The 27,939-nt window shown below is 60.8% G+C and overlaps 1 protein-coding gene and 1 pseudogene across 2 annotated transcripts; both read right to left on the reverse strand.

The window, feature by feature from the left end:
* Positions 1 to 631, reverse strand: LOC119928572 (annotated as a pseudogene).
* EPHB3 (EPH receptor B3) lies at positions 514 to 25,068 on the reverse strand. Of its 2 annotated transcripts, none has more exons than XM_038746937.1 (16): positions 24,985 to 25,068; positions 12,004 to 12,068; positions 10,958 to 11,630; positions 8,389 to 8,544; positions 7,935 to 8,282; positions 7,138 to 7,262; positions 6,698 to 6,857; positions 5,890 to 5,998; positions 5,414 to 5,466; positions 4,826 to 4,948; positions 4,486 to 4,733; positions 3,174 to 3,389; positions 2,876 to 3,025; positions 1,350 to 1,543; positions 1,097 to 1,252; positions 514 to 896 (listed from the first exon to the last, which is right to left on the reverse strand). In XM_038746937.1, exons 1-16 carry the CDS (start codon positions 25,055 to 25,057, stop codon positions 788 to 790), a joined length of 2,958 nt encoding a protein of 985 aa, XP_038602865.1. In that variant the 5' UTR covers positions 25,058 to 25,068; the 3' UTR covers positions 514 to 787. The 2 variants fall into 2 exon arrangements, with proteins under 2 accessions (XP_038602865.1, XP_038602857.1); XM_038746929.1 differs by having other exon boundaries at positions 2,876 to 3,046.
* Positions 25,069 to 27,939: the final 2,871 nt, after the last annotated feature.

The raw sequence follows: 27,939 nt of genomic DNA on the forward strand, positions 1-27,939 counted from the left end.
GAATGTCTTATTGCCTTTATTCTGCTGACACCCAAGGGGGCCCCGTGGCCGGCCACAAGCTCACGCACACTCACACACGCACGCACGCACGCACGCACACCCACGTGTCCACGACCACTCTCTGGCTCTGTGAGTCTCTTAGGGGCGGGGAGCCGGCTGCTCCTTCGGCCGCCCCCGTCCTTTTTGGCAACTCCAGCCGTGGCTCCTCGCAGGGAAAGCAGCAGCTCCATCCAGGAAGGCGGGAACCCCCCCCCCCGGAGGAGCCCCGACCTGCACGCCGGGCCGGGGTGGGGTCAGGGCCGAGCGAGGCCGCCCCCCACTCCCCGAGCTATCCCTGTGCAAACTCGCAGGGCCCGCTGGCTCCAGGATGAGCGGGGCAGGTCCGATCCACTGCTCCCCGTTCCCGCTCCCCGCGGGAGGGCTCTCCTGTCCACCCTGGGCCAGCGCTGGGACCCGGGAGTCCGAAAGAGCCCAGCTCAGCCGCTCCGGCCCCGAGACCAACCAAGTCCCGGGCCGCGGGTCACCGCCGCCACCGCCCCCGACTCTGAGAGCGGGTGGTCCGGGCCCCGTGGGGGCTGCGGGAGTGGCGTGCCCCCTCGCCTAATCCATCTTCAATATGAAGAGGTGGCATCTGTCACTGAGTGTCCCAGCCCCGCGGTCCGGCGAGGGAGCGGGGGCCTCGGGGGCCGGAGCCTCGCCCCGGCACCCCCCGTCTGTCGGAACGGAGCCCGAAGCCGGGCAGCTCACGTCCAAGTGTCCCTGTGCAGCCCCGGGGGGCTCTCGGGGGTCAGACCTGCACCGGGAGAGTCTGGTTCATCTGCAGCCGCATGTCCTGGATGCTGCTCAGGATCTTCTTCTGGTGCCCGGCCAGAGTCACCCCGATCCGGAGCAGGTCCCTGGACGGAAGAGGGGAGGGAGGGAGAGCCAAGTTAGGCCCGGTCCCCGCCTGCCTGGCAACTCACATGGCCTTTCTGTCCCAACCCCAGGCTCCGTTAGCAATGGTTCTTCCCCTGGGAGCCCCTAGACTCCCGAGGACTGACTCCCCTGCCAGCCTCCCGGCCACCTGGGCACCCCCCTTCCTGTCGGGTCCACTCACTCTGCTGTCATCTGGGCCACGAGGTCGAAGGAGGCAAAGCCGGCGCTGACGAAACTCTCCTTGTACCGCCCCATCTTGATGGCGTCCAGCCAGTCGCCCACGGTGGTGAAGGTGGTATAGTCGGGCACCGTGCGGTCCAGCAGCGGTTGGGACACCCTGTGGGGAGGCGGGGGGAGGGTGAGAGGGGACCCGGGGGGGGGGAGCCAAAGCCGGGGGGCCGGGGAAGGGCAGGACAGCAGAGGCGGGCACTGACCCGGTCTGGACGCTGGCGATGACCTTCAGGCTGGCGGCGTTGCGAATCAGCTTGTCCAGGGTGTTGACGATCTGGGCGAACTTGGGCCGGAGGTTCCGGTCCCGTACCCAGCAGTCCAGCATGAGCTGGTGCAGTGCGGTGGGACAGTCCATGGGTGGGGGCAGACGGTAGTCCTGCTCCACTGCATTGATCACCTGCAGGGCAGGGGGCGGCCGGTCAATGGGGGAATAATAATAATAATAATAATAATGGCATTTATTAAGTGCTTACTATGTGCAAAGCACTGTTCTAAGCGCTGGGGAGGTTACAAGGTGATCAGGTTGTCCCTCAGGTGGCTCACAGTCTTAATCCCCATTTTCCAGATGAGGGAACTGAGGCCCAGAGAAGTGAAGTGACTCGCCCAAAGTCACCCAGCTGACAATTGGCGGAGCCGGGGTTTGAACCCATGACCTCTGACTCCAAAGCCCGTGCTCTTTCCGCTGAGCCACGCTGCTTCTCTAATCCTTCCTGCTTCATTCAATCGTATTTACTGAGCACTTACTGTGTGCAAAGCACCGTACTAAGCGCTTGGAAAGTACAATTCGGCAACAGATAGAGACAATCCTTACCCAACAATGGGCTCACGACCCCACACGGACATGGATGTACCCCCAGCATCACTGGACCTACTGCTCCAAACAAGTAATAACTATGGTATTTGTTAAGCGCTTACCAGGCATCGGGCACTGTTCTAAGCGCTGGAGTGGATATAAGCAAACCAGGTTGGACACAGTCCCCATCCCACGTGGGGCTCATAATCTTAATCCCCCTTTTACAGATGAGGTAACCGAGGCACAAAGAAGTTAAGTGACTTGCGTAAGGTCACAAAGCAGGTGCGTGGTGGAATCGGGATTAGAACCCAGATCCTTCTGCTTCCTAAGCTCGTGCTCTATCCACTTGGCCATGCTCATTCCCCTGCCTCTGCTTTTCTAATAATAATGGCATTTTTATTAAGCGCTATGTGCAAAGCACTGTTCTAAGGCTGTGGGGGATACGAGGTGATCAGGTTGTCCCACAGGGGGCTCACAGTCTTCATCCCCATTTTACAGATGAGGTAACCGAGGCAAAGAGAAGTGAAGTGACTTGCCCAAAGTCACCCAGCTGACAGTTGGCGGAGCCGGGATTTGAACCCATGACCTCTGACTCCAAAGCCCGGGCTCTTTCCACTGAGCCACGCTGCTTCTCTGCTTTTCGGCCAGGGCCCTCGCCCTTCAGCGGCTGGGCTGTCAACCGCACGATCCACGACTCCCGGGACTCTACCCGGTCTCCCTCCTGCCTCCCTTTCCGGACTCAGCCCCGGCCCCTCACCCGCCCCTAATAATAATAATTGACATTTGTTAAGCGCTTACTATGTGCAAAGCACTGTTCTAAGCGCTGGGGAGGATACAGGGTCATCAGGCTGTCCCACGTGGGGCTCACAGCCTTAATCCCCATTTTACAGATGAGGGAACTGAGGCCCAGAGAAGTCAAGTGACAGCCCCACTCACGTCCTGGTTGCTCATGTCCCAGTAAGGCCGCTCTCCGTAGCTCATCACTTCCCACATGACGATCCCGTAGCTCCAGACGTCACTGGCCGAGGTGAACTTGCGGTAGGCGATGGCTTCGGGGGCCGTCCAGCGGATAGGGATCTTCCCGCCCTGCGGGGGACGGCACACGCCCTTGACCCTGTGATTCAGTGCCAGCCCGCCCGCCGGCCCCCCTCATCACTCCCCCACCCCAAAGGTCGGCCCAGCAGGCCCCCCCCACCCAGTCCCAGGCCCCAGGTGTCCCCCCGCTCCCTCTTACCAGGGAGCTGGTGTAGGTAGGGTCGGCAGGGTCGTCCTCGAGGAACCGGGAGAGGCCAAAATCGGAGACCTTGCAGACCAGGTTGCTGTTGACCAGGATGTTGCGGGCCGCCAGGTCACGGTGGACGTAGTTCATCTCCGAGAGGTACTTCATGCCCGCGGCGATCCCGCGTAGCATGCCCACCAGCTGGATCACCGTGAACTGCCCGTCGTTCAGCTGAGGAAGGCAAGGCACCACACCGTTGGCCTGGGGACGCAGGGCAGACTGGGCTCCCAGCACCCCCGGCTCCCTGGACTCTTCCCTCTCCCAGCACAGCCTCTCAGGCTTCCTCCTTCCTCCTTCGGCCAACTTCAGCTCCCCATCTCTGACTAGGCTCGTGCCGCCTCTAGTCCGTGGGGAGGGAGCCCACTGTTGGGTAGGGACCGTCTCTATATGTTGCCAACTTGTACTTCCCAGCGCTTAGTACAGTGCTCTGCGCACAGTAAGTGCTCAATAAATATGATTGAATGAATGAATGAATGAGTGGATTGGGGGTCGGGGGCCTATCTCACTTTGCAGCTGGGAACGGGGTTCTCTCAATTGAAGGGGCCGCCAAGCTAGCTCTCTTCCTCCCTTCAAAGCCCTACTGAGAGCTCACCTCCTCCAAGAGGCCTTCCCACACTGAGCCCCCCTTTTCCTCTCCTCCTCCCCATCCCCCCGCCCTACCTCCTTTCCCTCCCCACAGCACCTGTATATGCGTTTGTACGGATTTATTACTCTATTTTACTTGTACATATTTACTACTCTATATTGTTAATGATGTGCACCTGTATATATGTACATATGTTTGTACGTATTTATTACTCTATTTATTTGTACATATTTATTCTATTTATTTTATTTTGTTAATATGTTTTGTTCTCTGTCTCCCCCTTCTAGACTGTGAGCCCACTGTTCGGTAGGGACCGTCTCTACGTGTTGCCAACTTGTACTTCTTCCCAAGCACTTAGTACAGTGCTCTGCACAAAGTAAGCGCTCAATAAATACGACTGAATGAATGAATGAATAAATATGATTGACAATGAATGAATGAATCTAGCTTTAATTTTGTTTGTTCGGACAACTTGACACCTGCCCACATGTTTTGTTTTGTTATCTGTCTCCCCCTTCCAGACTGTAAGCCCGTTGTTGGGTAGGGATCGTCTCTATATGTTGCCGACTTGCACATCCCAAGCGCTTAGTGCAGTGCTCTGCACACAGTAAGCGCGCAATAAATACGATTGAATGAATGAATGAATGAATGAAGGGGCCGAGCTGGGGCCAGGGATCTCACCCGCAGGAAGGAATCCAGGGCACAGTTCTCCATGAATTCAGTGAGGATCATGACGGGGCGGCTCTTGGTGACCACACCCTCCAGCCGGATGATGTTGGGATGGTCAAACTGGCCCATGATGGAGGCTTCGCTCAGAAAGTCCCGCCGCTGCCTCTCCGTGTACCCCACCTTCAGCGTCTTGATGGCAACGAACAGCTCCCGCCGGCCCGGCTGCTTCAGTCGGCCCCGGCACACCTCCCCGAACTCCCCTGGAGGGCACAGCGCCCGAGTCACTCCAAGGTCTCGGGACTGGCAACCCCTTCCCAGCACTCCCATGCTCCCGTCCTCTTCCAGGACTCACCGGCTCCGATCACCTCCTCGATCTTGACGCACGAGACGTCGATCTCCTTGGCAAATTCCCTCACGGCCTCATTCGGATCCTCGTAGGTGAAGGGGTCGATGTAAACTTTCACCCCAGGGGCAACTGGGGGTACAGAGTGGAGAGGTCACTGGGGGGTGGTGGGCAGTCCAGCGGGAAGGCGGGGAGGGGGGGGTCAGGGGAGGAAGAGTCAGAAGATTGGAGGGAGGACCCCAGAACGGCTCCCCATGACCCCTGAGAGCCAGGAAGGAGACATCAGGAAAGGTACCCAGTGCGCCCAGGACGTGCTATCTGACAAGTCCGCGGTGGGAGTGGGATAGAAAGGGGTGGGGCAGGAGGACCCCTTGGCTGAGGGGTGCCAGAATGGGAGCGAGACTTTCCCCGGGACCCTCCAAGAGGCATTCCTGGCCCCACCGGAGAGAAAGGAAGACTCAGGGAGAGGAGGGGAAGGGGGCTGAGGCCGGGAGTCTCCTCTCAGAGGGGCTGATTGCCGAGATCTTTGACAGGACAGGCCCAACCCCAAGAGAGGAAAGAGTGCATCCCAGGAGGAGAGACCATCAGGGCACTTACTGTACTGTTGCAGCTTCTCAGTGTACTCCGAGTCCGAGTTGTGACGCTGCTTCCTGCCGGGAGGGAGGTGAGGGAGGGAGGTGTCAGCCCAGAGCCCAGGCCTCACCCCCAGGCCCACCCTTGGCACTACCAGGAAGGGTATGGGGGAGGCCAAATCATGGTGTTCACGGGGAGTCAATGGGAAGCGTGTCCGGGGCCGGTGCCAGGGCTCTGGGTGGGGAGTTTGAAGCAGATAGGATTGGGGTTTGACCCCAGGGAGCGGTGGTGGCAGAGAGGCCTTGGGCCCAGAGATAGGACCGAGGTCCGGGGGTCCGTAGGCCACTGTGGATTGGGGACCAGCAGTCCAGCGGCCTTGGGGAAGGAGGGCGGAGGCGGATGAGAGGGGCCCGGTCCAGGCTCAGCATGGGGCTCTACGGTTGGGTGAGCCCGGCTCGAGAGAAGTGGGGCGGGGAGGGGGGCCACGGACACCGCAGTACCTGAGACAGACGACGGCTATGACGAAGACGGCCACGAGGAAGACGAGTCCGGCAGTGGCCGAGCCCACGATGAGCGGGAGCTGCTCTTGGAGCTGCTGGGCACCTGAGCCTACAGAGATGGGGAGGTCAGGGACCGTGAGGGAAACCAGGAGGCAGCGGGGTCAGGGAAAGGCCAGGGGAGAGAAGACAGAATCAGGGGAAACCGAGGGATCAGGCCGGCAATGGGGAAGGCCGAGGAGGGGGAGGGGTTGCAGGAGAGAACTGGGGAGTTCACTGGGGAGAAGAGCAGTGTGAACAAGTGGATAAAGCCCGGGCCCGGGAATCAGAAGGACCTGGGTTTTAATCCCAGCTCCGCACTTGTCTGCTGTGTGACCTCGGGCAAGTCACTTCACATCTCTGTGCCTCAGTTACCTCATCTATAAAACGGGGGTCAAGATCGTGAGCCCTACGTGGGACAGGGACTGTGTCCGAATTCTATCTGTTCTGACGATTTTGACACCTATCTACATGTTTTATTGCCTATCTCCCCCTTCTAGACCGTGAACCCGTTGTTGGGTAGGGACCGTGTCTATATGTTGCCGACTTGTACTTCCCAGGTACTTAGTACAGTGCTCTGCACACAGTAAGTGCTCAATAAATACGACTGAATGAATGAATGAATGAATTTACTTCAGTGCTTGGCACACAGTAAGTGCTTAAATACCACAGTTATTATTATTGAGGGGAAGGGGAGGTAGGGAAGGGGAAAGGAAGTGGAAGAGGGGAAACGGGCAGGAGAGGGGCAGGACAGGGGTGGGCTGCCACACACCTCTCTCCCCGGTGGTCTCAAACTCAGCAGGGTGGCTGTACTGGCCATACCCGGCCACTGTGCGAGCTCGGACCTGGACTACGTAGCGGGCATCAGGCCTCAGCCCGTCCAGGAATACCGAGTTCTTCTGGCTGGTCACAGTGGACGCGATTCCCTCGCTCTGCACAGACGGAGAGGACACGGGGGGGTTCAGGGAGACACCTCACACCCGGGCCTCCACCCTCCTCCAGCCTCCACTGCCAACCCCCTCCCCATGGTGACTGTAAGGGATAGGATGGGCAGAACTGCCCCAAGGCCCCAGCTCTGGTCAAAGCCCTCCGCACTCCAGCAAAGCCCTTCGTCTGGCCCATCCCAACACCGTGCCTCAGTCTCCCCATGCCTCTCGTCTCCAAGGGCCCACGTATCCCCTCACGGCTTCAGAGAGGCCGCCGCCCCCTCACCTTCTCAAAGTATTTCATCTCGTAGTCCAGGATGATGCCATTAGGCCTCTCGGGAGGGGCCCAGGACAGGGTCAGGCTGCTGCCCGAGCTGCTGTGCAGGTGCATCGTGGGTACCTCCGAGGGGGCTGAGGGGATACGGTGGTGGCCGTCACCCTGGGGCCACCCTGCCTGTCCACCCTCAACTGCCCCAGCTCCCCTAGTCTCCCAGTAGGGCTCAAGGACTTAACTGCGGAAGAAGCCGGGGGTGGGAGTCGGGTACATGGGCCCAAACCAGCGAGGAGGGATGAACTCCTCATTCCTACCCCTGAAGGTGGCCGCTGTGGGCTCCGAACCCAGCCAGGCCACCCTCCTCTCAGGAGAAGGGTCTCCACCTTCCGAAATGATGCTAGCACAGTGACTCTGTCCTTCCCCCACTACCCACCATGAGTCGAGGCCGCATCCTGAGAGTCTGAGCCCCATCCCACCCACTGCGCCCAGGGCTCACGCAACCTCCATCTCACCCACCTGCGGTGGGGGACGACGGACCCAATCCCAGTTCCAGCCCCCAGCCCTCTCATCAGCCTGGACACTGACCGGGCCCAGGAGGTGATAATTTACTTATTTATATTAATGTCTGCCTCCCCCTCTAGACTGTGAGCACTTGTGGGCCGGGAATGCATCAGTTTATTTCATATTGTACTCTCCCAAGCGCTAAGTACAGTGCTCTGCACACAGTAAGCGCTCAATAAATTCAACTGATAGACCCAGTCTCTGCCTCAGGCCCTGACCCCAGCCCAGCCCCGGCCCCGTCCGCTCACCGGCCTGGTTGGTGGTGATGTTGACGGCGGTATAGCGCGGGGGGAGAGGGCTCTTGCCCGAGACCCCGTTGACGGCCTGCACCTCAAAGCTGTAGCGCGTGTGGGCCAGGAGACGGCTCACCCGCACCCACGGCTCGGTCAGCCCCAGCTGCCGCGGCACGAACTCCACGTTGTCGTCGCAGCGGGAGCAGGCCGGGGGCCCGGCCCCGGGGCCCCCCCGGCACTTTTTGCAGATGACGTTGTAGACCAGATCGTCGCGACCCCCCAGTTCCCGCGGCTCGCTCCACTCCAGCACCAGGGATGTCTCGTTCACGTTGGAGATTACGCTCCATGGCGGGGACGGCACGGCTGGGAGGGGGCGAGAGCGGGGTCAGCGCAAGGCCGGGGGGGTGCCCGGGGACCCCATCCCTGGCTCTCCACCCACAGGGGCAGCCACAGGGCAGGGGTCACTCACTGGTGCAGGCGCTGTCCGGCGGGTCCGAGTCGGCCCGGTAGAAGTTGCTGTGGCAGCTGCAGACGGTGGCTCCAGCCGCGGTCGTGCGGCTGTTGGCGGGGCAGGGCAGGCAGGGCCCGTCCCCCTGCTTTGCCTTGAAGCTCCCCAAAGGACAGGCTGGGGAGGAGGGAGACGGAACCGGTCACTGCTTCCGGCCCCCCCGAGCACCCCCGGATCGCCCCCCTGCCACCGAAAGTCCAGGGCCTCCCGCTATCCTGCCCCGAGCATCGCCATTCCCGCTTCCGCGGCTCTCCACCGCCCTCACGCCCAGGTCTCAGCTGCCCCCTGCCCGGGGCCGTGCCGGGATTGCCCAATCGCAACCCCGGTAACAAAGGGCCCTTCTGACCCTGTGGAAGCCCCATGTCAGCGGATTCTTCCCCCCACCCCCGCCCCCTCCCACCCCGGGGCCCCAGGGACGCTGTCAGCCCCGTCACCCAGCCGGCTTAGGCTTGCCGGGCCTCGGGCAGAGGAAAGAGGAGGAGGAGGAAAAGACCACCGGGGCGGGGTGGGGGGGCGGGCTGGCAGCAGGACCCCTCTGCTCCGCCAAGGCTGCAGGGCTGAGGGGCGGAGCATCCTTCTAAGCAGGGGCCCTCTCTCACCCTCCAGGCCACCCCAAAACACAGCAGGGAGATCCCACTGGCACAAATAATTCAACTTCTTTCCGGACGGGACGACAGAAGAGGCCCTCCCCACTGCCCCGGGGAGGGAGCAACAGTGTGGACAAGGAGGATGGGGTGAGGTGGGGGCAGCTCAGCTCCTGGAACCAAGAGGCAACTCTAGAGCTGCAGGGGGCCCAAGTAGGCAAGGCTGGGGTGAAAATAATAATAATAATAATGATGGCATTTATTAAGCGCTTTCTATGTGAAAAGCACTGTTCTAAGTGCTGGGGAGGTTACAAGGTGAGCAGGTTGTCCCACGGGGGGCTCACAGTGTTAATCCCCATTTTACAGATGAGGCCCAGAGAAGTTAAGTGACTTGCCCAAAGTCACCGAGCTGACAAGTGGCAGAGCCGGGATTTGATCCCATGACCTCTGACTCCAAAGCCCGGGCTCTTTCCATTGAGCCATGCTGGTGATGCGGAGCGGCCGGGTGTGGACAGAGGTGGGCCGGCATTTCAGCAGGCCACTTCGCTCACCAAGTAGCCTCCACCCGGTCCGTCCCCAGCCATGGGACGGAAGAGCCAGCGCACCGTCTGGGCCTACTACTGCCCATCACGGGACTTTGCCCTCGGGCCCTGCGATGGTCTGCCTGCACCTCTACCCAACACTTACCACCACCCTCGTCCGATCCCCGCTCCCTCCAGATCTGCCCGGTCCCTTCCACTGAGTCAGATCCCGGGGGCGGGGTGGATCTGAATGGGGGCGAGGTGGGTGGTAACTAGGTCCAGAAACTAGGCCCTGCCACCCACCTACCGTGGCACAGCAGAAATAACATGGGTTTAGGAGTCAGAGGACGTGGGTTATAATCCCAGCTCCGCCACTTGTCTGCTGTGTGAGCTGTGTGACCTTGGGCAAGCCACTTAACTTCTCTGCGCCTCAGTTCCCTCATCTGTAAAATGGGGATTAAGACTGGGAGCCCTATGTGGAACAACCTGATTACCTCTACCCCAGCGCTTAGAATAGTGCTTGGCATATAGCAAGCACTAAATAAATACCATAATTAACATTATTATTATTATTATTACCCACCCACCCTCCATCCAGGGACTAGGTCTGGCAGCCTGGAGGATATATGGTTGTACATATTTATTACTCTATTTATTTATTTATTTATTTATTTATTTGACTTGTACATTTCTATCCTATTTATTTTATTTTGTTGGTATGTTTGGTTATGTTCTCTGTCTCCCCCTTTTAGACTGTGAGCCCACTGTTGGGTAGGGACTGTCTCTATGTGTTGCCAATTTGTACTTCCCAAGCGCTTAGTACAGTGCTCTGCACATAGTAAGCGCTCAATAAATACGATTGATTGATTGATTGATTGATTCTCCCCGAACTGCTCTCACAGGGGAGGAACCTGAGCCTGTTGCTATAGGAATGGGGGGCAGCTTTTCCCCACCTCCTGCCACCCTCCTCTGCCCCGCCTCCGCCCTCCTCCCTACCCCTCGGTTCCCAGAGGTCGCTCCGGGTCCCACTTCCCACAGGGAGGTCTGATCCGGGGCAGAGAGCTCTCCGCCGCCCTGTCCGCTCCCACGCTGCGCCAACCAACGGAGCCCAGGGTTGGCAGCCGGCCTTGGGGCTGGGAGCGACTCGGGGAACGGTGGCATTCCACGTCCTTGAGGGCTTAGCCCAGGACACCGCACCGGCCCTGAACTTCCCCGGCCCAAGCCCTGTTGGGCACCCCTGGCACCAGGCCTAATAGAGTCCCAGCTCATCAGGGAGCGTCTGCCCAAGTGATTCCAGGAAGACGCCTCTCGTGGCCCCAACTACGGCCCCCGTTCCCGGGGCCCAGCCACGACTCCCCCCTTCCAGTCCAATCCAGCCAGACCCTCATGACCCCCAGATCCGTCTCCGACCGTCCGGGCCCTCACCCTGGCACTGCGTCTCCTTGGCGGCGGCCTCAAAGCCGGCGGCACAGGTGCAGGCTCCTACGGGCACCATCCACTCGCCGTCCCCGTTGCAGTAGAGTTTGAGGGGCACCGAGACCTCGACGGCGTTGGGGACGCAGGTGCCCGGGGCGATGACTAGGGAGGTGGGCTCGGCCCCCGTGAGGGTCTCGGGGAAGAGCGCGAAGCCGGCGATGGTGCGGGCACACTTCTTGTAGAAGGCGCGGACCGAGATGAGCGACATGCAGGCCCCCAGGTCCTGGAAGGCCAGGTAGAAGCCGGCCTTGGACAGGGGTCCGAAGCTCCGCACTTTGGTGTTGACGCGCCCGGCCTCCAGGCGAGAGAAGCTCTCGTCGGGCGCGATGGTGTCCACCTTCACGTAGGGGTTCTCCATCCAGAAGGGGCTGGAGGCGGAGGCCACGTCGCCGTCGGCCTCATAGTAGAAGAGGTTGAAGGTCTCCTTGCAGGAGCCGGGGATGTTGGGGATGCTGTTGCAGTCCCGCACGGTGAACTTGAGCTCCACGTAGACCCGCTGGACTTCCTGGCGACGCACAAAGCCAGTCCGCAGCCAGTTGTTCTGGCTGGCCTCCTGCACGTTGCACACCTGGTACGTCCGGATGGGGTTCAGCGCCTCGTCGTAGCCGCTCACCTCTTCCCACTGATCGGGAGGGAGGATGGAGGGAAGGAGCTCAGCGCTGCCCGGGGAGGGCACACCAGGCAGGCGGAGGGTGGGTGGAGACAGGGTGGGGTGGGCCGAGGGTGGACAGAGAGGCAACTGGGCCCGGGAGGGCAGGAGGGTGGGGACAACGGGCAGCGGCAGGGAATGGCAAGGCAATCCGATGAACAGAAGATATGGAGGGCACAGATGAATGACAAGCGGCCAGGAGGCAGTGTCTGATGAATGAGGGGGGCTCGGGACTTGGGGATGGGAGGACACCAGAAGGTCTGGCGGATGGAAGAGTGAGAGGCAAAAGGACGCTGCCAGGTGACCACGGGCACGTTCAACCGTTGGTAGCGGAAGCTTGCCTTACCCCGGTCTCCGGATGGGCCGTCCACGCCAGCTCCGAAGTCGCCCATTTTGTGTCCATGAGGGTCTCTGGAGATAGGGGAAGCAGAGAGCGGTCAAAGACTGAGCCAGGAGGGAGTAAAAGGGGGAACCTCCACCCCCCTCAAGAGAACCAGGGGTACAGGAGAGCTGAGCCCTATGGCCCTCTCTACTCCAGCTGGGGAGGGCAGGGCAGGAGCCCAGAATGGGAGGGCAGGAGGCAGGATGTGAGTTTGCAAGGCCCAGATGCACCTTCACCCCCTTCCTTCCCTCCTCCTTACCCCAGCCCCGAGTCTCTGGGCGGCCATAGGGTTGGCACTCGGGGGTAGCGGCCATGGGGCCGTCTGGGTTCCTGGGGTGCTGGCTTCAGGCCTGGGGTTCACGAGGCGGGAGCGGCAGACTGGACTGCTCACCCCGTTCACCACACACACACAAACACACACACACACATACACACACCTATAGGCTGCACCAATCCTTCACACAAAGGGGCCGCCCGCCGCCCAGCCCGGCCCGGCCCTCTCTCCAGGAACAAAGGGCCGTGTGTGCGCAGGCCCCACTGGCTGGCCGCTAGCTCCCAATGACACCCTTCCCTGCACAAAGGCAAAATCTCCCACACCGCAGCGTGGCACGGCTGGCCCCGGGGACCCCCCACCCAAGGGAGAAGTGTCCTCCCCACCTTGATGGCGGACCTCGGTTTTCCTCTGACCGGGCGTCCAGCCCGATCGCAGCTCTGCGCAAAGACGCCGCCGAACGGGGTCCCCGGAGCCGAGCCGAACACCTGATCCTCCTCGGGGAGCGTGGGGGGACAAGGGGGAAAGGGAAGACCCCGGCGTCCGGCTGCTCCTCCAGTACAGACCCCTCACAGGTGGCCTCAAGGCCCTGCTGAGAGCTCACCTCCTCCAGGAGGCCTTCCCAGACTGAGCCCCTTCCTTCCTCTCCCCCTCGTCCCCCTCTCCATTCCCCCCATCTTACCTCCTTCCCTTCCCCACAGCACCTGTATATATGTTTGTACATATTTATTACTCTATTTATTTTACTTGTACATATCTATTCTATTTATTTTATTTTGTTAGTATGTTTGGTTTTGCTCTCTGTCTCCCCCTTTTAGACTGTGAACCCACTGTCGGGTAGGGACTGTCTCTATATGCTGCCAATTTGTACTTCCCAAGCGCTTAGGACAGTGCTCTGCACATAGTAAGCGCTCAATAAATACGATTGATTGATTGATTGATTGATTGATTGAGAGCCCGGAGAGAAGCAGGGGATGCTGGACCGTGAGCCAGATGTGGGTACGGCTCAGACCATCCTGCCCCAAACAGGAAGGGGCCAATGGGTAGCCTGCCCCCAAGCCCAGGGTAGGCCACACTGTCCCAGCAATTTGGCCCGGGTCCGAGCAGGCTAAGGTCCCAGGCTCTGGGTCAGAGAGGCTCCAGGGGTCAGCGAGGCTGTACTAATAATAATAATGACGGTATCTGTTAAAGCGCTTACTATGTGCAAAGCACTACTCTAAGCGCTGGGGGGGGATACAAGACGGTCGGGTTGCCCCACGTGGGGCTCACAGTGTTCATTCCCATTTTACAGATGAGGTAACTGAGGCACAGAGAAGTTAAGTGGCTTGCCCAAAGTCACACAGCCGATAATAATAATAATAATGATGGCATGTGTTAAGCGCTCACTATGTGCACAGCTCTGTTCTAAGCGCTGGGGAGGATACAAGGTGATCAGGTTGTCCCACGTGGGGCTCACCGTCTTAATCCCCATTTTACAGATGAGGTAACTGAGGCACAGAGAAGTTAAGTGGCTTGCCCAAAGTCACACAGCCGATAATAATAATAATGATGGCATGTGTTAAGTGCTTACTATGCACAAAGCACTGTTCTAAGCGCTGGGGAGGACACAAGGTGATCAGGTTGTCCCACGTGGGGCTCACCGTCTTAATCCCCATTTTACAGATGAGGTAACTGAGGCACAGAGAAGTTAAGTAACTTGCCTAAAGTCACACAGCCGATAATAATAACAATAATAATGATGGCATGTGTTAAGTGCTTACTATGTGCAAAGCTCTGTTTTAAGCGCCGGGGAGGCCACAAGGTGATCAGGTTGTCCCACGTGGGGCTCACCGTCTTAATCCCCATTTTGCAGATGAGGTAACTGAGGCCCAGAGAAGTTAAGTGGCTCGCCCAAAGTCACCCAGCTGACAGATAAGCGAGCGGTGGGGCCAGAATTAGAACCCATGACCTCTGACTCCCAAGACCGTGCTCTTTCCACTGAGCCACAAGGGACCCGCAGGGAAGGGGAGGTAGGGGCTCCTTTCCACCCTCCGGAGGTGGCTGCCATTTCTGTCTCCCTTGGCGACCCTCCCACTCCGACTGCAGGTAACTCTCCTGGACAGCGGTCCGGCGGCCACCACAGAGGCGACCGCCGCAGCTCCACATCACAGACAGACCTGGCGCCTGTGTGTGTCTGTGTGTGTGTGTGTGTGCCTGTGGAGAGAGACCTACACAAAGAGGCAGAGAGACACTCACACCCACTCCCAGAAGGAGTGATGGAGGGAGGGAGACCATCAGAGGGACAGGTAGAGGCAGACGGCTTGGCTTCCCGAGAGAAAACCTAAGGGATGGAGAGACCCGGGAAGAGGAGGCAGGCAAAGACAGAGACAGAAAGGGAGCGCTGCCAAGTGGCCTCCCCTCCAGCCCGGCAGCCCGGAGAATTCCTGTCCCTGGGATTCGTCTGAGCCAAGTCGCTCCCAGCCCCCCAAAGCCAGCCAGCCCTCCAGGCTCCCCTCCCTCCCACTCTCTCCATCCCTGCCCCTCCTTCTCCCTCTCCCTCTCACTTCCTCCCGCTCTCCCCGTGCCAAACCCATCTGGAACTGTTTAAACCCAAATATTCGGTTCTCCCCCCACTCACCCCCAGCCGGATTCCTCCACAGCTTAAAACAAGCCCAGGGCTGGGAGGAGGGGAAAGGGAGGGGAGAGGGAGAGGAAGGGGGGGGGGGGGCGGCTGGGAGGCGTTTACTTGGCTCTTGGTTTCAGTTTAATTTCTGGGGCGCGAGGGAGGGAGAGGGAATCGGCTCTTGGCCATCACTCAGTCTCGGCACATTTTTCTCATTAATAGGAGAGGACTTGGGTTTCGTGTCATGTGTGCATGGGGAAGGATTCGAGCTACCCGAGGGGCAGGGATGGCCTCGTCTCTGACTCCTGCTCCTTGCTCGCTTCCCCTTTTAGACTGTGAGCCCACTGTTGGGTAGGGACCGTCTCTATGTGTTGCCAATTTGTACTTCCCAAGTGCTTAGTACAGTGCTCTGCACAGAGTAAGCACTCAATAAATACGATCGATGATGATGATGATGATCCCCAACCCCTTGGCATGTTCACCAGCCGGGTCACAGGGTGCTCGGGGTTGGAAAGGGGAGCCATACCCCCCGGGGGCTCCCAACGGGCAGAGAAACTAGCCACTTGGGGCCGGAGCTGGGGCCAGGCAGCCTGGCAGGGCCGGGGCAGTGGAGCTGCAGAAACACAATATATGTCGTACGTTCCCCTCCATCCAAAGCCTGGGAAAACCCTCTCCCCCACCACCTCACCACCCCCGCCCCCTGAGATCTGCTCCTGGAGCCGAGGGCGAGGGCGAACAGGCCACGGGACGGTTCCACGGATCTCACTCTCATCCGGTTCACGGCGGGGGTGTCATTTTAGCCGCCGCTGCTGCCCACCCGGGCTCGTCCACAGTAGGGCCGGGCAGGGTGGGTGTGGGTGGACAGAGGGGCGGGTGCAGGACGGAGGACGGAGACTTGGGCGATGCGGGGGGGAGGAGGGAAGGAACCTACTGTGGAAACAGGTGTTTGTCCACAAACACCACTGCCGGCAGGAGAGCTGTGAGAAGGCCTCAGGACATCCTCAGGTGGGAGGTTTGACTGATCACAAGTCCTGAAACTCCCAAGTTTCCTTGGGACACAGGGCTGCCACGTGGCAGCAACTCCGCAGGGCAGCTGCCTGCCCGCTCCATCTGTACGCACCCAACACCCAGATGCACACGTGTGTACACACACACACACAAGTGCCCAAACCGGCTTTGACGGCAGGGTTCTTCACTGCCGACGCAGAAATGCAGCAAATCCACCCACAGTACTCGCACTCAATCACCTGCAAATTGCACGGAATTGAAATAAGTACACCCAAGCACGAATACGCCAGGTGACCGGCGCTCACACTGCACACAATGATGACAACCGGCAGCGGGAGAAATGCTGTCTTTTGGACGCCGTAGGCACGCTCCCGTAAGCGGCCAGAGCAGAAAGGATAAAAGAAATCACAGCTGCCGACAAGCACAACCGCCGTTATTGTGCCCACAGGCCCGGCACCAGCAAACATCTCAGGCACAGCGACCGTCGCATGAACACACTATCACGCTGTTTCACCCGGCAACTAAAACACCCGGAGCCTAAAGTGCATGCTGACACTACCGCCGCTGTGCCTGCGTATACAATCACAGTACACTACTGAGTCATAAATACCCACGGTCTCAGTTGAACTCACACCCTCTTAGACTGGTGTGCGTGCACCCCCCTCCAGTCACAAGCACACACATATATACACACATGCGAGCACACCCTGCCTGCCTGTGCGGGCCCCAGAGCACGTGAGCGGCAGGGCCGGGCTGCGGGAAGCAGCAGGGAGAGGAGACTGCAGCCCGGCCTGGCTTTGTGTGTGCGTTGTTGTGTGCGTTGTTGTGTGCGTGAGGTCTCCGGCCGGAGACTCCAGGCGGGCAGGGGCTGCCCTGGGCTGAGGGCCGTGGGGACAAGGGAGGTGGAACCGGGCAAGGAACGGCCCCTGAAGCGGGCACAGGGCTCTGTGGGGGTGGAGGGTGAACATGGTCCAGGGGAAGAGTGGGTGGTCTGACACAAGCTGGGGACGTGACTGGGTGAGGACCCCCGAGGGGGGACAGGGCAGTGGGTAGATGCAGGGGTTGCCCCGGGCTGGGGGCACGGCTGGGTGAGGGCCAAACCCTGAGCAGGCACAGGGCAGTGGGGAGGTGGAAGGGCTATTAATAATAGTAATAATAATAATGATGATGATGATGATGGCATTTATTAAGTGCTTACTATGTGCAAAGCACTGTTCTAAGCGCTGGGGAGGTTACAAGGTGATCAGGTTGTCCCACAGGGGCTCACAGTCTTAACTGAGGCCCAGAGAAGTAAAGTGACTTGCCCAAAGTCACACAGTTGGCAATCGGCGGAGCCGGGATTTGAACCCCTGACCTCTGACTCCAAAGCCCGGGCTCTTTCCACTGAGCCACGCTGCTTCTTGTGGGCCGGGGGCAAAGCTGGGCAAGGAGCAGCTCCTGAGCAGATACAGGGCAGCGGGGGCGAAGAGCTGACCAGGGCCGGGAGAGGGTGGAGGGTCTGCCACGGGCTAGGGACGTGTCTGGGTGAGCAGACAGGGTGGAGAGGTGCCCCGGTCGGTCTGGGGCCGGGAGCTGGGTGAGGAGGGGTCCCCCGCAGCCTGACTCCGGGTACCCACATGCAGGGCCAGAGCCACCCAGGGGACCAGGTTGGCCCGGGAACGGCGCTGGGTGTGGCAGGTCCCTGCCAGGGGGGGAGGACGCCTCAAACTCCATCAAACTCCATCGTGGGCCTGGCTCTGCCCCAACCGACAGGGGAAGGTCGACTCCTTCTAGCTGAAGGGATCTCGCTGTGGCAGGGATGCCAACTGCCCTTCCCCGACCTCCGCGAGGAACAGGGTCCACTCCCAAGCCCCCGAGCGTCCCCGGCCCGAGGCGGCTCCCACGGCTCCCCAGGGAACCAGCCGCCTCGGCAGCAGCCCCCCAGACCCGACCCGTAGCGGCGGGCAGAACTTGTCCCATCCGGCCGGACCCCCGCCAACCCCGGCCCTTCTCCTGGCCAGCGAGGTGCCCGGCCGCCCAATCCCCTCAGAGGGCCACACCCTGCAGCCAGGTGTGTCCCTGGAATCTCCTGAGCAGGAGAGCCAAGGAGGAAACCGAACGCCAGATCCTCGAACCTAAACAACACAAGGGGAGGGGACGGGAGGAGGGAGGGAAGGAAGGCAAGAGGGAGAGGATGGAGAGGAGGGAAGGAAAGAGGGAGGGCCTCCTCCAGGGAAGGTTCTGAAGCCCCAGGGTAGTTCCAGGAAGGGGCCAACAACAAACAGCAAAAATCCCTAGCAGGGGTGAGCTGGGATAAGCTGGGATGGGACAGGTGGGCAGTGGCCCGGGGCCGTAAGACAGGAAGAGAAGCCTCCACTCCCTTGAATGATGCCCTCCAGATGCCCAGGATGCCCCCTTCTCCGGGGGAATGTGTCGTGGCCTGCTGGGTAGGAGACTGCAGGTTGACCCCTGCAACCCGCCGGCCATCACCTCCAACCCACCAATGCCCCCAACCACCAGGTCCCTACTTCATCCCTGGCGAGGGCAGCCAGACAAGGAAGGGTGAGGGGTCGGGGGACGGAAGGCAGTTCTCCAGCGGGCCTCAGGAGGGGAGGGGAGGGAGGGAGGAAAGGCAGACAGACCAGAGGGGAGCATCATGGAACAGAGAACACATTTTGTTTCTCATTCCTCAGCTCAGATCGTGGGGATTTATAATTAAATAAACCTGAGCGGGTGGAGGAGGAGCAGGAGGAAGAGGCAGAGGGAGCCAGAAACACCTCAGTGCCTGCTGGCCCCCTTCCCCCAGATTGGCCTTGGGTGGGGAAGCAGGGGGCCTCTGTGAGTAAAAGGGGACTAGATGGGTCCCCTCAACTGCATTTTTGGGGGAGTGGCGGAAATCCCCTCACACCCAGAATCGAAGTTCGGGGTGTCCCGGAGGAAGGCCTGTCCCACTCTGTCCCTCAGGCCCACCGGAGAGGATGGGAGAGAGGAAGGGGGCGGTCCCCAGGCCCCTGGACCTCCACTTCCACCCGCTCCCCAACCACCGGCTCAGGTGCCCAGCTGTGCCCAGACCACCCCTCCCCCTTGCCCGCCTGCCCGCCCGATCCTGACAAACCAGTTTGACTCAGCACAACAGGCACGGCTACAATTTTCCAACTATGCAGGGCCGGTGATTCAGCCTCTTCGGGCTGTTTAATTAGCGCTCCGCCGCGGCGGGGGCCTTTCCCAGGGCAGCACGGCGGCGGCGGCGGCAGAGGCCTTGGCGGCGGCCACAGCTAATGGGAGGAAAATGCAGCAACAAACTGGTTCCCCCGAATACCTGCTGCCGTCCATCACCGGCACCACAGAAGCGCCAGCTCACGACAAACCTGAGGGGCGGGGAGTTGCGGGGTGGGGAAAAGGGGGGAACGTGGAGGAGGAGGGGAGGGGAGAGCCGGCTCCCCAAACAGGTGAGTAAGTCACAGAAACTGCCTGGGCCTTTTGTCCCATTTGCGCTGCCCGCTGCCTGAGGAAAGAGAGACACACACTCACCTCCCGCTCCCTGATACTGGCCCTCCTCGGGTTTCAGCCGCCAAGGGGACTTCTCGGGTGGCTCCGTCCAGAGGCCCCGGTGGGCACAGGGCTGCTGCAGTCAGAGGTGCCCCGCCACCCCCCACAAGGCCCGCCCTGGGCAGAAGACCCAGGGAGGCCCAAAGACCCCCCGGCCCCCTCACTGTACCAAGAACGCCAATCCACCCTACTCCTTCCACATTGAGCCCCCGACACCAGCCCCCAATGCGGAGTGGGAGAACGAGGCCGGTGGTTGGGGGGAGAAGGTGGGGAGATGTGAGGAGAGGGGCGGGGAGACGGTACGAGGATTTTCCTTCAGTTCCAAGACCGGGGTCCAGAGCGCCAAATGGGCGAGGGTCCCCCAGACCCTTCGCAGGGAGAAGGGCTGGGAACTGAGGGGAATCCAGGCCCGGCCGGAGACTTGGCAGTGGGATCTGAGGAGTAGGGCTCCAACTAGACCAAAGACACCCCTCTAGTCCACCCAGGCCCGAGAGCCAGCCTGACCCTGGGCAGAACTTGCTGCCCAGAAGTTTTCCCAACCAACTTGCTGCCCCTTCTCTGCAACTGGAAAGGGAGAGGTGGTGGGGGGGAGGATTTTCCCCAAGAACCAGAGAGGCCCACAGTGTGGGATCCCATCCCGCACTTTCCTTTGGGGGCCCGGGCCCCCCAATCCCACCCTAAACCCCACTTCAACAGCGATCCTCCCTTTGAACCAGGAGTCCCTGGGTTCTCCTTCCCCTGCGCACCAAGCTCCCTTGAAGCTCCAGAGAGCCAGGAGGGAGCCATTTTCTCACTGAGACCCCTCGGCTAGCAGCGCCTCACAGTCTCCCAAACCCTTCCCTTCCCTGCCCCCGACCTCCTCTCCTCCTAACAGGGCTGGGGGCACCTGGGACAAGCGACTGAGGGTGTCCCCATCCCTGACCCCCTGAATTTCCCTCTCCTTCCGAGACACGACCGGGACAACGAGTGCCGAAGCTGGAGGTCAAGCCACGGGGCCGAAAGGGCAAAAAGAGCCTCACGGGGGGGTCCGGAATGGGCTTGACGCCGCAGAGTCAAGAGACACAAGTGGACACCTGAGTCTCAACAGGCGCACGCCCATGGACACAGACCCACCGGGGCGGCCGTCACGGGGGTCATTTCGGGAAAAGCCTCCATCTGGAGGCCAGGGAGAAGCAGAGAGGAGCGAAGCCTACGAGACAAAGATGGACGCGAGACAGACCAGTTGGAGACAAAAACGGAGAGAAGGAAAGGAGGGCCGGCCAGCGGGGCCGGCCAGCGGGCGGGGAGTGAAGATGGGGTTTGGCCATGGTGGGGGTGCTCTGGTAAAGCCCTCTGGAGTCAAAGCTAAAGCCCAGGCTTGGGTGGAGCTGCTATCTGGGTCCCCATTTCACTCTCCCGCAGCCCCGAAACCGGGCCCTGCCCCCGAGGCTGGGGAACAGCCGAAGCCTGGCCTCGCCCAGGTGAGCCAGCAGGGCAGCTCTGATCCCGCTCGCCGGCCCAGGAGGCCCAGGGGAGCCCGGAAAACGGGAGAGGGGGAGTTTGCAGGGAGGGGAAAAGGGGTGCTGTTAAAAGGCAGGGGGTCTTTTCCTTCCCTCTCTCCCTCCCTTTGATCCCAGGGGCTCAGAGCCGTGTGTTCAGTCACCGCTCCCATCTGCCCTGGCTCCCTGCCTCCTTTACTCCCAGGCCAAAAGGCTTCCAAGTTGGAGAGCAGGAGTGAGGGAAGGAGAAAGGGCGGCCCAGCCCCAGCTGGGCACGGAGCAGCTTCGAGGGAGAAGGGAGGAGGTGCCACTCACAACTGCTCCAACCGAAATTTCATTTTTCGGCCCTCTCTCCACACAGAACCCTCCAAGCCCCCCCACCCCTTCATCTCTTGGACACCTCTTCCTCTCTCGGACACAAAGAGCGCATGTCACCATAAATACGCCCAGTACAATCCCCCAGGTGAACAGAAAAACATTCCGAAATAGATACACACGCAAGTTCTCACAAATACCTACACACAGAATCTCACCTTCACACGTACACATTCCCCCAAAACAGTCAACAACAAACACAACTGACTAGCTTCTCACGCCAGTGATCCCATCTCAAACACACTCACAGCTGTAAGGGACTATGTGTGTGTGTGTGCGGATTTGGGTGTGACGATGAGCACGTTTGTGAGTGTGTGTCTAGTGAGTGTGAGCTGGTTTTTCAGCTCTTCTGGATCTTTAGGTGCCTCTTTGCGTGTATTTGCTTGTCACACTATGTGTCGTGCGTGTTTTTTCAGGGACTGCATCAGGGTCTCAGTGTGTTGCTCAGTGTGGGAGACCGGGGGCATTATTTCTCTAACCGGGCCTACGCTAAGGGCAAACAACCCGGCTATCGGCCCAAGTGGCTTGGAAGTTACATCCTTTCCCCCAGCCGAAGTTGGTTTTAACACAATCGGGTCGTGCCGGTGGGCCTTTGTGTCGCTCTCCCTCACTGAGTAATTCCCTCTGGAGGCGGGGATAAAACAGGGCCAAACAAGTGACTTCCAGGGCCTTGTGTAGACCCTCGGGCCCAACATACGGGGTGAAGTCTCGGGGGCCGGGAGGGGCTCTTCTCTGCAGCACCTCGTGCGTTGTTGGCACTCGGAAAACGATCAACAATAACACTGCTCCCCCGCACTTCAAGTCGATTCCATTTTCGGGCCCGCCCCCAACAGATCGCCCAAATGCACACGAGCACACACATATATACACACACACATTTACACACACATTTTTTCTCTCTCTCCTCTGTCTCTGTCTCCCCTTGAAAGCACAACAGATTTCCTGGCCACTTCGTCAATCAATCAATCAATCGTATTTATTGAGCGCTTACTGTGTGCAGAGCACTGTACTAAGCGCTTGGGAAGTCCAAGTTGGCAATACATATATACACACACGCACACACACTCTCTCCTCTGTCTGTGTCTCTCTCTCCCCTTGAAAGCACAGCAGATTTCCTGGCCACTTGGTCAATCAATCAATCAGTATTTATTGGGCGCTTACTGTGTGCAGAGCACTGCACTAAACGCTTGGGAAGTCCAAGTTGGCAACACATATATACACATACGCACACACACTCTTTTTCTCTCCTCTGTCTCTGTCTCTCTCTCCCCTTGAAAGCACAACAGATTTCCTGGCCACTTGGTCAATCAATCAATCAATCGTATTTATTGAGCGCTTACTGCGTGCAGAGCACTGGACTAAGCGCTTGGGAAGTCCAAGTTGGCAACACATATATACACACACACTCTTTTTCTCTCCTCTGTCTCTGTCTCTCCCCTTGAAAGCACAACAGATTTCCTGGCCACTTGGTCAATCAATCAATCAATCAATCAATCAATCGTATTTATTGAGTGCTTACTGCGTGCAGAGCACTGTACTAAGCGCTTGGGAAGTCCAAGTTGGCAACACATACATACACACACGCACACACATACACACACACTCTTTTTCTCTCTCTCCTCTGTCTCTGTCTCTCTCTCCCCTTGAAAGCACAGCAGATTTCCTGGCCACTTGGTCAATCAATCAATCAATCGTATTTATTGAGCGCTTACTGTGTGCAGAGCACTGTACTAAGCGCTCGGGAAGTCCAAGTTGGCAACACACAGGGACGGTCCCGACCCAACAGTGGGCTCACAGTCCCCCCTGCCTTCCCCAGAGTGGATTCCCTCGAAGGCCTTTCTCTCTTCCCAGCCCCTTGGAGCCGAGGGGGACCCCCCTCTCCCATTCCCACCGATTCCCAGAACTCTGCCAGGGGCTTCCCTGTCCCTCCCTCGGCCTCGGTCTCCCTGGAAGTAGATCCCGTTGTTGGGTAGGGACCGCCTCTCTATGTTGCCAACTTGGACTTCCCAAGCGCTCAGTACAGTGCTCTGCACACAGTAAGTGCTCAGTAAATACGACTGAAGGAATGAAAGGAGCCCTGGAGTCGCGGGTCACCGGGGCCCATCATCATCATCATCAATCGTATTTATTGAGCGCTTACTGTGTGCAGAGCACTGTACTAGGCGCCCCTCTCTCCCAGGAGGGGGTGGATGGACGGATCCTTTCTACAGCCAACTTGGACTTCCCAAATCGCTTAGTCCAGTGCTCTGCACACAGTAAGCGCTCAATAAATACGATTGAATGAATGAATCCTTTCGCACCAACGCAGTGGATCCCCGGATCCCCGCGCCGCACACACCAACACAGTGGATCCCTGGAGCCAACAAAGTGGATCCCCACTTTTGCACAGAGACGGTGGGTCCCTGGGGGCGACACGGTGGACCCCCACGCGTACACACCAACAAAGGGGATCCCTGTGTGGATCCCCAAGCATATACAGAGACGGTGGGTCCCTGGGGGCGACACGGTGGGCCCCCACGCGTACACACCAACAAAGGGGATCCCTGTGTGGATTCCCCAAGCATATACAGAGACGGTGGATCCCTGTGTCCCTGGGGGCGACACGGTGGACCCCCAGGCGTACACACCAACAAAGGGGATCCCTGTGTGGATTCCCCAAGCATATACAGAGACGGTGGATCCCTGTGTCCCTGGGGGCGACACGGTGGATCCCCGCGCGTACACCCAGACACAGCCGGATCCCTGTCCCACGGTGGATCCCCACGCGCATACAGAGACGGTGGATCCCTGTGTCCCTGGGGGCGACACGGTGGATCCCCGCGTGTACACACAGACGCAGCGGATCCCTGTCCCACGGTGGATCCCCACGCGCATACAGAGACGGTGGATCCCTGTGTCCCCGGGGGCGACACGGTGGATCCCCGCGCGTACACCCAGGCACAGCCGGATCCTTGTCCCACGGTGGATCCCCACGCGCATACAGAGACGGTGGATCCCTGTGTCCCTGGGGGCGACACGGTGGATCCCCGCGTGTACAGACACAGCGGATCCCTGTCCCACGGTGGATCCCCACGCATAAACAGAGACGGTGGATCCCTGTGTCCCTGGGGGCGACACGGTGGATCCCCACGTGTACAGACACAGCGGATCCCTGTCCCACGGTGGATCCCCAAGCGCATACAGAGACGGTGGATCCCTGTGTCCCGGGGACCGATGCGGGGGATCCCAGGGTCTGACAAAGTGGATCCCCCGCGTTCACCGAGCCGGTGGATCCCTTGCCTCTGGGGACACAGTGGATCCCCGCGCGTGTACAGAGACGGTGAACCCCTGTGTCTCTGGGGGAGACACAGTGGATCCCCGTGTCCCGGGCGCCAACAAAGAGGATCCCCGCGAATCTGGGGGCGACCCGGTGGGTCCCCGGGCGTACCCCGAGAATCCCCGCGCGTACACCGAGAAGAGAGTGGATCCCTGTGCCCCCGGGTACACGGGGGACGGGGGATCCCGGATCCCGGCGGGGATCCGGGGAGGCGACGGATCCCTGAATCCCCGGATCCCGGCGGGGATGCAAAGGAGGCAGCGGATCCCCGGGCCCCGGGAGGGGATCCAGGGAGCCGGCGGACTAAGCAAGCGCTCAGTCCGGTGGCCCGTAAATACGACTGAATGAACGTCAGCCCCCGTCTCACCTTCCAGCGCCGGGCATCCGGCGGGCAGCAGGAGCAGGAGGGGCAGGAGCAGCCCCGGTTGGGCGCGGGCCATGGTGGGCAGAGAGACGGGAGGGAGGACGGACGGAGGGCGCCGGTGTCCCGCACGTCCCCGCGCGCTGCCCTCCTCTGCGCCGCCTCCCCCGGCCCTGCCCGGCCCGGCCCGGCCCGGCCCGACGCGCTCAGCCCCGGGAGGCGGAGGCGGAGGCCGCCCGCCGGGCGCGGGGCCCCGCCCCCTGGCGACCGCGGCCGAAGGCCCGCCCCCTGGAAACCGCACGCGCCCTCCCCATTGGCCGCCGCTCCGCCCGGGGGGGCGGGGCGGAGGAGGGGCGCCGAGCCGACGGGGCGGGGCGGGGGCCGTCCGGCGGGGGGAGGCGGACGCGCCCTCCCCCGGTGACGCGCGGCGGGGGGGCGGGGCTTAGGAGAGCGCGAAGCGGATTGGGCGGGGAGGGGCTGTCCGTCAGGGAGGTGGACGCGCCCTCCCCGGGGCGGGGAGAGGAGGGGCGGGGTTTAGGAGGGCACGAAGCGGATTGGGCGGGGCGGCGCCGTCCATCAGGGAGATGGGCACGCCCTCCCCCTTTGACGTGCGGCGGAGGGGCGGGGTTTAGGAAAGCACGAAGCGGATTGGGCGGGGAGGGGCTGTCCATCAGGGAGGTGGACGCGCCCTCCCTGGGCGGGGCGCGGAGGGGCGGGGCTTAGGGGAAAACGAATTGGATTGGGAGAGGCGGGGCTGTCCATCAAGGAGCTGGACACGCCCTCCCCTGGGCGGGGCGCGGGGGGGCGGGGTTTAGGAGAACACGAATCCGATTGGGCGGGGAGGGGCTGTCCATCAAGGAGCTGGACACGCCCTCCCCTGGGCGGGGCGCGGAGGGGCGGGGTTTAGGAGGACACGAAGCGGATTGGGAGGGGCGGCGCCGTCCATCAGGGAGATGGGCACGCCCTCCCCCTTTAACGTGCGGCGGAGGGGCGGGGCTTAGGAAAGCACGAAGCGGATTGGGCGGGGAGGGGCTGTCCATCAGGGAGGTGGACACGCCCTCCCCTGGGCGGAGCGCGGAGGGGCGGGGATTAGGAGGACACGAATCCGATTGGGCGGGGTGGAGCTGTCCATCAGGGAGGTGGACACGCCCTCCCCGGGGCGGGGCGAGGAGGGGCGGGGTTTAGGGGGGACACGAAGCGGATTGGGCGGGGCGGGGCTGTCCATCAAGGAGCTGGACAAGCCCTCCCCCGACGACTTGTGCGGAGGGGCGGGGCTTGGGGGGAAACGAATCGGATTGGGAGAGGTGGAGCTGTCCATCAAGGAGCTGGACACGCCCTCCCCCGACGACGTGTGGCGGAGGGGCGGGGCTTAGGGGAAACATGAATCGGATTGGGAGAGGCGGAGCTGTCCATCAGGCAGCTGGACACGCCCTCCCCGATGACGTGTCGCGGAGGGGCGGGGTTTAGGAGGGCACGAAGCGGATTGGGCGGGGAGGGGCTGTCCATCAGGGAGGTGGACACGCCCTTCCCGGGGCGGGGCGCGGAGGGGCGGGGTTTAGGAGGGCACGAAGCGGATTGGGCGGGGCGGCGCCGTCCATCAGGGAGATGGGCACGCCCTCCCCCTTTGACGTGCGGCGGAGGGGCGGGGTTTAGGAAAGCACGAAGCGGATTGGGAGAGGCGGGGCGGTCCATCAAGGAGCTGGACACGCCCTCCCCTGGGCGGGGCGCGGAGGGGCGGGGTTTAGGAGGACACGAAGCGGATTGGGAGGGGCGGCGCCGTCCATCAGGGAGATGGGCACGCCCTCCCCCTTTGACGTGCGGCGGAGGGGCGGGGCTTAGGAAAGCACGAAGCGGATTGGGCGGGGAGGGGCTGTCCATCAGGGAGATGGACACGCCCTCCCCTGGGCGGGACACGGAGGGGCGGGGCTTAGGGGAAGCATGAATCGGATTGGGCGAGGCGGAGCTATCCTTCAAGGAGCTGGACACGCCCTCCCCCGATGACGTCTGGCGGGGCGGGGTTTAGGAGAACACGAATCGGATTGGGCGGGGCGGAGCTGTCCATCAAGGAGTTGGACACGCCCTCCCCGATGACGTGTGGCGGAGGGGCGTGGCTTAGGAAAACATGACTTTGGGTTAGGCGGGGTGGAGCTGTCCATCAGGGGATGGCCGCGCCCTCCCTCTGGGCGGGGCGGGGAGGGGGCGGGGCTTAGGGAAAAATGAATTGGATTGGGCGCGGGGGAGCTGTCCATCAGGAGCTGGACACGCCCTCCCCCGATGACGTGTAGCGGAGGGGCGGGTTTTAGGAAAACATGACTTGGATTGGGAGAGACAGAGCTGTCCATCAAGGAGCTGGACACGCCCTCCCTGCGGGCGGGCCGCGGAGGGGCGGGGCTTAGGGAAACAATAATAATAATAATAATAATAATAATAATAATAATAATGGCATTTGCAAAGCGCCTACTATGTGCAAAGCACTGTTCTAAGCGCCGGGGAGGATACAAGGTGATCAGGTTATCCCAAGGTGGGGGGCTCACAGTCTTCATCCCCATTTGACAGATGAGGCAACTGAGGAACAGAGAAGTCAAGTGACTTGCCCAAAGTCACACAGCTGACAACTGGCGTAGTTGGGATTTGAACCCATGACCTCCGACGCCCAAGTCCGGGCTCTTTCCACAGAGCCACGCTTTGGATTGGGCGAGGCGGAGCTGTCCATCAGGGGCTGGCCACGCCCTCCCCCCGGACGGGCCTCGGAGGGGGCGGGGCTTAGGAAAACATGAATCGGATTGGGCGAGGCGGAGCTGTCCATCAGGGGAGTGGCCACGCCCTCCCCCGAGCAGGGCGCGGAGGGGCGGGGCTTAGGAAAAATGAATTGGATTGGGCGAGGCGGAGCTGTCCATCAAGGGGGAATGGCCACGCCCCCCAGGCGCTGTGGCCTATGGGAGCGGCACGAGGGGGTGGGCG

Source organism: Tachyglossus aculeatus, chromosome 1 (assembly GCF_015852505.1).
Source record: "Tachyglossus aculeatus isolate mTacAcu1 chromosome 1, mTacAcu1.pri, whole genome shotgun sequence".
Classification (NCBI taxonomy): domain Eukaryota; kingdom Metazoa; phylum Chordata; class Mammalia; order Monotremata; family Tachyglossidae; genus Tachyglossus; species Tachyglossus aculeatus.

Bases quoted from the DNA above. Each gene is read 5' to 3' on its own strand.
- EPHB3 (XM_038746929.1), bottom strand. From the start codon at position 25,057: ATGGCCCGCGCCCAACCGGGGCTGCTCCTGCCCCTCCTGCTCCTGCTG. The intron at 8,283-8,388 runs GTGAGTGACCCC...GCCCCCTCCCAG, and splicing joins GCCGGACAGCGCCTGCACCA to CCGTGCCGTCCCCGCCATGG. The intron at 7,263-7,934 runs GTGAGCGGACGG...GTATCCCCTCAG, and splicing joins CATCACCACCAACCAGGCCG to CCCCCTCGGAGGTACCCACG.